Source organism: Quercus suber, unplaced genomic scaffold (genome assembly GCF_002906115.3).
Source record: "Quercus suber isolate HL8 unplaced genomic scaffold, Cork oak 2.0 scaffold_5, whole genome shotgun sequence".
Classification (NCBI taxonomy): domain Eukaryota; kingdom Viridiplantae; phylum Streptophyta; class Magnoliopsida; order Fagales; family Fagaceae; genus Quercus; species Quercus suber.
Window position 1 is genome coordinate 2,595,768 of NW_027069471.1, and position 9,590 is coordinate 2,605,357.

The 9,590-nt window shown below is 33.5% G+C and overlaps 1 protein-coding gene across 2 annotated transcripts; it reads right to left on the reverse strand.

Annotated features, from left to right (window-relative positions):
• Nucleotides 1-1,103: 1,103 nt before the first annotated feature.
• On the reverse strand, nt 1,104-9,297 carry LOC111998950 (SKP1-like protein 21). Of its 2 annotated transcripts, none has more exons than XM_065772374.1 (10): nt 8,934-9,297; nt 7,177-7,482; nt 5,518-5,739; nt 4,910-5,101; nt 4,722-4,832; nt 4,444-4,522; nt 2,875-2,957; nt 2,470-2,651; nt 1,828-1,958; nt 1,104-1,635 (listed from the first exon to the last, which is right to left on the reverse strand). In XM_065772374.1, the coding sequence occupies exons 2-10, from the start codon at nt 7,360-7,362 to the stop codon at nt 1,619-1,621; spliced, it is 1,203 nt and encodes a 400-aa protein (XP_065628446.1). In that variant the 5' UTR covers nt 7,363-7,482; nt 8,934-9,297; the 3' UTR covers nt 1,104-1,618. The 2 variants fall into 2 exon arrangements, with proteins under 2 accessions (XP_065628446.1, XP_023886836.1); XM_024031068.2 differs by having other exon boundaries at nt 2,854-2,957; nt 8,934-9,295.
• Between the last annotated feature and the right edge of the window lie 293 nt (nt 9,298-9,590).

Consider the following 9,590-nt stretch of genomic DNA (forward strand, 5'->3'; position numbering starts at 1 on the left):
TAGGTCTTTTGGTGCTGCTGGAAAGTATTGGAAGAACCAAGTTTTGGCGATGCAATCGGACGTATTGTGGGATCCGGAGAGCTAGACAAAACACGGTTCTGAGAAACCTTGTTGGAGAGGAGTTTGGAGAGCTTAGGTGCATTAAGTAGATTAGGTTTGAAGGGTCTCTTGCTATTTGTGTATCCCAACTGATTGTCTAGTGTATTGATTTACCACTTGAAGGGTGGCAAAGATGTTTTTTGCTAAGTATTTTGGTTCCTCTTCGATAGCACATCGACGTGTTATCTTGTATTTGCATTCTTCTTTCATACTCTTTTAGCTTTCATTTTATTGCTGTGTTTTGTTGAATATAGCTTAGAGTAGTTTTATTGTTTGTTCGCTCGCATTTACTCTATTCTGCACTTAGTTTAAATTAGCATAAAATCAACCAAGTCGTAATCTTTAATTGGAAGGTTTAAACAGTTTTTGCATTTTCACACATTTTCGAGCTTTCAAAACACACATATCAAACGGGCGCTAGTTTTTGGTAGCTTTTATAAGTGTAACAAAAAGTTACAGTAAAAGTTAATTTATTTTTTATTATTATTATTTAAAAAGTTAATTAATTTTTCTAATTTTTTTTAATTAGACCAAAAAAAAAAAGAAAAAAGATTTTGCAATGTTTCTGTTAAAGCTGAGCTAGCAGGTACGAAGAACCATGGGCTGCTAGTAGTAGTGGTACCGTTGTTTTTTTTTTTTTGGGATGGGAATAGTGGTACCGTTGTTGTTGACTTATTGGTAACTGCAAGTGATAGTCGGACAAGTGTGTTGTGTACATACGTGCACGTGAAGTACACCTAATAACTTCGTACTGAATGCCACCACATCCAAACCTGTTCACATTACTTCACTTTGTGATTTAAGGCGGTCACAAAGACCATGTTTTCCTAAGACAAAAAGGCTTACAACTTTTTTTTGAATTTGCATCGATGTATTTTGCCCAAGCCTTGTAATAATACTAAGACGTGCGAATTGAAATGGTCTGGGTCATCATATCATATATTGTGGATTTTCCAGTCTCAATGAATATTTTATCCAAAACTTTATATATTTCAGATAGCCCCTTCTAAAACAATCAATTTTCATCTCTCACGTTCCTTCAAAGTACTTAATTGTCCGTAATACTTAACATGGCAATTACCCAAAGGGGCCTAATGGACACTACGACAAAGGAAAATTTTGTGACTTTAACAGAGAATCTCAAGAAACTAACGGGATCTAGCCAATGACAATTGCTCAAAGCCTGAAAGGTCACAAACCCACCTGACACAACAAATAAGGTCAAGAGAAATAAACCAATTATGCTTGATTTGCCTACTTAAGAAATATTTATTCCTTTTAACCTTCTTTCTCCCTCTTTTTTCTTTTTTTTTTTCCTTCTTCTTCTTCTTCTTTCCAACATACAAGACACCCGGCATTTTGGTGATGGTAAAACAAACAAAAATACTCACATGGTGCCACACCAAAAAATTGTCAACTCTTCTAGCTTTTGACAGCAGCAAGCTCCTGCATTAGCATCTTCTCCAGACCACTTGAGCTGCTGACCATTTTAAGGAACAATTTATCCAGCATTGGCTCGTTATCTCTGGTCCAAACCTGTTCACATGAACAAATGATAAATATCAAACTAGCTTAATACAGAAATATTCCAAAACAGGGGGAAATGCCCCGGGGGGGGGGGGGTGGGGGTGTGGGAGATGGTGGGGTGGGGGAGGATGGAAGCAATGAAGACTAGGAGACTGGGGGCATCAATTACGAGTATAAACGAAACTTGGGAAAGGAACCTACTTGTACTTGTATATCTACTCATGGAAGAATTGCCATTTAAATTAATAGGAACAAGCTTTCTTCCTTGAAAAAGTTCCTGCATCCTCTCTGGCCAAACTGAATTCAATCTTCGCGCAAAATCCTCCACCTCCCTATATGGAAAAATAAAATACAAACTTCGATGAGAGAACATTAAATAAAAATAAACTTTTAATCAAGGAATGGGGCGTCAAATGAGATATGAGCAGAAGAGAAAGAAAAGGGAAGGAAGGAGGTGGGTGGACCCCAAAAAATTTATTAAAAAAGAATAAGAAGAATACTTTCATAGGCTATAAACAACCAGTAGTAATCATCAAAACAAAAAATGAACAACCAGTAGTGTTCCCCCAAGACCTTTTAAGAAAAAGATAGTAAAAGCTGAATTGCAATATATTGAAAATTTTGGACTAGAACCAATGCCACAGTCGAAGTTTCTAATAAACAAAGATTATTTTGACATTCACTTCTCAGGCATTGAGTTGGTACCATTACTGGCAGTCCTATATATATAAATAATTTTCTGGTTTCATCAGGAAATACAATGAACACAATTGATAGTTGAAACATCCAATTAAAACCAAAAGTCGAACTCATTGTCTTAATCAAGACACATATTCATCATACCTGTCAAGTTCCTCCTTCATTGCAGGATCTAAATCATCATCAATATCAACATCATCAAAGTCAAGTTTTGGGGAAAATGTCACAGCTGCAGAATCTTGCAACTTTGAACTTGTACTGGCAGAGGCCAACAAACCATTGTTACCCTCACCATCATGGCAAGCAGAATGAAGATCATGCATCTCCTAAAACATCAAAAGATACCAGCAATTTAACTATGAGAACATTTTTTAGTAATAAAAAATAGAAAAATAATTATGTAAAAAATAATAAATAGAGAACCTCATAGTAATACACATACATGAATGCACATATGTGAACACAAATGCACGTGTGCACACACACACACACACTCGCAGAGAGAGAGAGAGAGAGAGAGGTGCCAACCTCATTATGGTTTCCATTTACATTATTTAAACAAGAGTCCTTTGATTGATCTTTTCTCCTCCGATTTTTCTTTTTATTCTTATTGGTTCTAGTCCCTTTTGTATCTGCAAAACAGAATAGATTATGTAAAGCAGCGAAAGAAATAACAAAACTGGTTATATAGAATATGAAATCTTAAATATTCCAACAAGCCACTGAATGCAGAGACAAAAGCAACTACTTCATGAGGTATCACCAAGAAATCAACGAACTGAGGCATCTATTAAAATCAAAAACCTAAAGGATATGATTACTTTGAGACACAGGTACACAGTACATGCAAAAGAACAAATCTATTTATAACTACAATGCAAAAGTTGTAGTTGTGTCAAAATCAGAATGTTCACCATGGAATGGTTTAACCTTGGCTATAGCATGAGCAGCAAACTATATAAATTTTATAAATGAATGACATCAAATACCACAGAAAACATATATAATGTAAACTGTTCAAATTTAACAACAATTATGAAACGCAGAAGGTTTTATATATATATATTTTAAAAAAAATTGACAATTCTCTTGATCAGTCATCTAAAATCCATCCACTATGCTAAATATATTGTGTATCATCATACTTGATTCTCATTCCCAGCTTATTGTAAAATAGTTGCTTCAACTTGGAGATTGGTTCTCATTTTAAACAGAGGTAAATGTGTAACCACAGATACCATAGAGTTCCATAACAAGAAGGGATAGGATAAATCTCATCAATAAAAATTCTAAATAGAAAGGATACAGAATGATATAGAACCTCCTAAAAAAAAGCTCCACAGACTTGCCCTCTAAAGTGCTTAACATGTTCAACAGTATATTACTTCAAAATCTCAGACTATCAAACAAAATTAAATTAAATTTAAATTCAAAAGCGGTCTCTTTATTTCAACTCAAATTGCTCAAAAATGACTCTTATTATACTCATGATTTCTAGAAAAAAAACCACTCGTTATACCCAGTAGAATCTCGAAATAATAACAAATATCCCAACTTTAATCAACTGATCTATGTGTGAATGCAATTATAGCCCAAAATTTGTTTCTTCCTTCTCTAATAATAAGTTTCAATAGTATCTAAGGCTTATGTGCAAATCTAGGTCCTGAACAAGTCAAACAAGATTGAGAGTTACTGTGAACCATGGCACAAGGTTCTCTAAGTACTTTAATATAACAAAAACCCATGAAATTTTCTCGGATTTAATGTCTTAAAATCTATTTTAGAACATATATAAAATAAACTTCTCCCTTCTATTTTTAGTCACAGTAAAGTTTGAAAACTCAAAAACCCATCAACTGTGTAATGCTTGCCTTTAGAACCAGAAGAGATGCAAATCAATTTTACAAGGCGGTTTGAATATCTTCAAAAAGAAGGGAGCAAATACAAAATGCAAACCATAAATTACTTTTTGAAATTAATTAATGGTGGCACAGTCTGACAGTTCAGGAATTTGTGAACAAATGGATAAGTTGCAAGAGCTTAGAACCTAACAGATAAGAAGAAGAGAGGCAAGCTATCTAAAAATTTAATGGAAAAAAGATCAATTCTCTCATATACCTCCATCTCCACCATTTATAAATGACAGGAGATCATCAACTGAGCGGTCATCCACACGCTCCTCTTCGACTTCTACATTCTGAAACAAATGGAATCCATTTGCTATTAATGCTAACATATACATGATCAATTGAGAACTTCAACCACAATTTTGGAATATAACCATTTCAATTGAAACATCAAATTCATATACAGGAAGACCTATAAATTTAGCACATAAATTGAACTCAGATATAATAAAGGCAGAAAAGAAAAAGAAAATAAGTTAGAGCAAACACCTTCAATTTCTCTCTCTCTTTTAATTCTTTCCTCTTTCTTGCATACAATCGATTTAGAAGCCGGATACGTGGATCATCAGTTATGTTTCTTAAGGGCTCTAACTTTTCCTCCTGGAGAAAACAATATCAACATAAAAACCACAAGCATTGTAGATGTTAAAAACATGACTTTAGCTAGCAACACACACCTCTGTAAGATCATCAGGTAAGTGAAATGTTTCACGTATCTCCTCAGGAGTTTTTCCTTCAATAATTCGAGCAAGTGCTCGGCTGGTGAGATCAACTAAAGGCTTTAATTGGAGGCTGTCAGCGGCCGATGTCAACTCACACAATCTTTTTGTATCCATCCGAATAAACTTCTCATCAAAAGTTTTGCGCTCCTATAATAAAAAAAAATCGAGCAGACAATTTTATTAAACTATTCAGTTATAAGCTACGACAACTAATTAACACCCCACTGTACCCAAAAATAATTATAAACTAATAAGTTAACAACAAACATGATGGTATGAAAACCTCCCTGCAGGGCATAAAAAGTTTTTAATTTCTTAAATTTTATTTTTAAAAATCAGAGAATCCATAAGCACAAATCTGTTAGAACTTCATCCGAGTTCAAATCCTATTGACTCCAGGTGATCTCTAGTTTTTAAGTTGAAGAAAGAAGATGTTTTCTTTGTCCCTTCAGGTGACTGGAAAACAAAAAAATTAACATATTCAAGATAATAACTTAATTGGAGAATAAATTTTATCTAAGAAAAGAAAATAAATCACAAGAGAGTCAAACAGTGTATCAGACCTTATTAGAACGACCTGGTACTTGGTGAAATCGACAATAATCAAGAATTAAGCCCAATATAGCAGGATTGACTCGCTGTGGAAGTGATATAGCATAGTTCTTGGAAGATCCTGTGCCTGTCTGAATTACTTCTCGACATATCATCGGGCAAAACATGGCAACCTCTTCTTCTACTTGTTGGATTGAACCATCAGCAGTTTGAAGCCAGATGTAAGACTTCATCTGAATACACAATATCATAAACCATAAACAGAACTACATAAGACAAGAAGATCACAAGGGCCACAAAAATAAACTATGCTCTAAGCTCAACCTGAGTGCATCACACTGTCATCCCCAATTGGGTTCTGCCTATGGCAGAAAAATATTAATTTCTAATCAAAGGGGCAACAATAACTTAAGTGTAAAATTTAACAATATTATGGTTATTAATTTGACAAATAATGTTTAAATATTAATGCATGTATCTACGTATGTACTTCCCTTCCTCCTCCTCCTAAAAATAACACCATGGAGTGTAACTTTAAGTTTAGTAACAAGAGAAATGAAGATGGAGGAGTTGTAAAACTTGATGGTCAAGAGATACCAAAGAATAAGTGTGTTCGATATCTTGGATCAATAATTCATAAAGATGGTGAGATCAAAGAGGGTGTGAATCATAGGATATGTGGATGAAATGGAAAATTGCATCAAGAGTATAATCTGATCAATAACCATAGAATACTTATAAGTTGAAGAAAGAGTTTTACAAGACTACTATAAGACTAGCCATACTATATGGTAGTAGATGTTAGGCTATAAATTAACGTATTCATAAAATGAGCATATCTAAAATGAAAATGTTAATATAGATAAGTGGACATATAAGGAGAGACATGATACAAAATGAAGAAAATTTATTAAAGATAATATATGTTATATAAGGAGGTGACATATAGCATGATCTTAGAATAGAATGGCGGAGAAGAATATAGGTGAATGATCTCAATTAGTCTACTGAGGAACCATAACCGACCCATAATTATGGAACTAAGGTTTTGCTGTTGTTGTAATATTTATGCATGTGTGTGTGTGAAAAATGCCTTGGGTCCACAACAAACTAATGGTTTTTTTTTTATATATATATATATATATAGAAGTTTTTTAGATGGGTAAATTACACAATTTCCCCAATAGTTTGGGGTGATTTCAAATGAAACCATAGACAGAAGTTTCAATTAAAATCCTGAACTTACTAAATTTTTTTAATTGGCCCTCTGAGTGAGTCACTATTAAGTGTTAACTAAATATAACAGAAACTCAAAGTAAATTGCATTTGAGGCCTTCAAAAACCAATCACATAAAAAAGTAGGCATCTTCATTAGATTATGCCAAAATAATATTTATGGTTCACATTGATTAATTTTTCAAATCCATATAGGTTCTAATTACATCTTACATGAATTTTTGTTAGTTGAAGTTAATAGCAACTCAATGAGGAGTGATTTTAAAACTATAGGGTTTTAATTGAAACATTTTAAAATTTGGGCTTTAATTTGATATCACACCCAAACCAGATGGAGGGTGGAGGGGTTTAAGAAATTTACCCAAAATGAATTAATCTGATTTTTATCAGCATAATTCATCTAAAATAATTGAAACAGCAATAAAAGAACATACCTCAGGTTTAACTACTGCCATGGCGCCTTCGGACATTTGACAAGGGCAATGCAAATTTATTAAGAATTGAACTTTGCACCTCCAGTAAAAACAAGGAAGTGACAAAGCAAACAAAAGATGCCCTTTATTCAAGCTCTTAACTTTGTTAGGATGGTACAAACTCTTTTTCAGTGCTTTCCAAAACATGCAACATTGAATCTCAGTAACATGTGTGTAAGCCTTCTTCTGAGACAGCTTCCTCAGAGGTTGTTGTACTCAGAGGTAAATCCCAAAACAAGATAAACAGCAACCTAAATGTTTTTATGCCTGAAATTACAACAGAACAGATGATCGTCAGAATCAATTAAAAAAAGATAAATGACATCTTAATCATTAAAAAATATCCAAAAGTCAAAAGGGAAAATCAAACTCCAGTCCAATTCCCCATTTGTAATAACATTTTGGATTTTTTTTTTTTTTTTAATTTTCTCACTTCTTGTAATAACATTTTGGATTTTTTTTTTTTTTTTAAATTTTCTCACTTCACATGACCCTTCTTTATATATTCCTATGTAGATTATTACACATACTCTAGATGAGAAGTAGAATTGTAACATATTGTCCATTAACTGTGGAAACAAACAACTAACCAAGCTGGAGTACAGTAGGGGTAGAGTGAATTTCCAATGGATGGGTGAGCTGCGTATAGATTGGAAAGAACAACAACGGTGAAAGCACTTTTTGGGCCGACATTGACACTGAGAGACAAAGTCTAGGGGAGTGAATGGGATTAGACACCCTAGTAGTCCTAGCCATAAACGACCAATACTAGGAAACATGCGTATCAATTCAACTAAAATCCCAACTAAGGGTCGGCTCCATTGATACTTCTATGTCACTTGAACTTATCTATGGCCATCTTCAATTACCTTTCTAATAAGCAAGCCTTTACTTTTGACTTCTCATATTAAAACGAACATAGTTGTTAAAAACAAACTATATTATGGATTACTTTTTCATATTGTGTATTGTAAGATACCTACACTATATAAAACTTATTAAACATTTATAGATATGCATAGACTAAAGGTAAATTTAGTATAAATTTGGAATATATTCAACTAATGACTAGTTTAATCGTCGTATATGTAATAATATTTAACTAAATAAATCAAATTAAAACTATATATTTATAAAAATCCACGTTCAAATTGATTAAACTCAAAATTGATCATTCATGCTACATAAACCAAAATAACAATTTCTTTTTCTAATCATTTTCACCATAGCTATGACCATAGCTATGCAAAACAGATGCTAACAACTATGCATACAAAGTATTCAGAAATTCTCACCTAAAGTATGTGTACATAATCCCTATCTATCAAAAGCCAGTGATGGTGACCTCAAAAAATTACAGATTAGGTTTTCAATTTTCACCACACATTCTTCATTATTGTAATTTAAACAAATGCCTTAGTTTCATACTTTCATTCATAATTTAATTGCTTAAATATAACAACTACTCTGAACCAAAACCAAAACCAAAACCAAAACCAAAACCAAAAAAATATACATACATACATATTAACCATGAAATGAATTCTAAGAACTAAAAACAAAGAAAAATTAGTAAAATCCGACTCATTTCCAATCAAATCAAGCGCATAATTATTATTCATTAAATCCATATGAACGTAGATAATGAACCAATAAACTTTGCAATTGCGAAAATCAAAATCACTTCGAACACGCACAAAACGTATATGAGTGTGTACCTTGAAGATGAGGGCGAAATCAGAAATGCAGAGGAGGAGTGAGAGAGAGAGAGACTAGGGTTTCGAAAAGCCTTCGTCTGGTGTTTTCTGTGGAGCTTATATAATAATAATGTGAAATCTCTCTGTGTTCGTCTGTGAATTTTCTCTCTCTATATCTGTCTATCTCTATCTCTATCTCTCTCTCTCTCTCTCTCTCTATTCCGATTTGAGAGCTGCAGTTGAGTCCGGCACGTGGGAGTTGTCTTCAAAGAAAGGTGCCGTTGCACGTGCGGGTAGTTAGGGTTTGGGGGGCAAAAGAAGATGAGACTTTTTCCCTGAAAAGGCCCAATTTGGAAATCTGGATTCGGTGTGGATGGAGGAGATCTTTGAAGAGGACGGCTCATTTCCGAATCCGGGTCGGTTCTTTTTCTCTGAGTTCCGATAGTCGTTTGGTTGTTGGGTTGGATTTTTTTTTTTTTTTTTTTTAATATTTGGGCCTTATGGTACATTGCTTTTTAGAAGTATCAAAGTTGGGCCACGACTAAGTAACATTATGCATCTGCAAATAAATCATTTAATTTTGATATGAATTTTTTTTTTTTTTTAAAGATAGTTTTTCAACCAATAGCATCCGCTCTTAATGATTGCTCTTTTATTGTCAGAATAAGACACCAATTG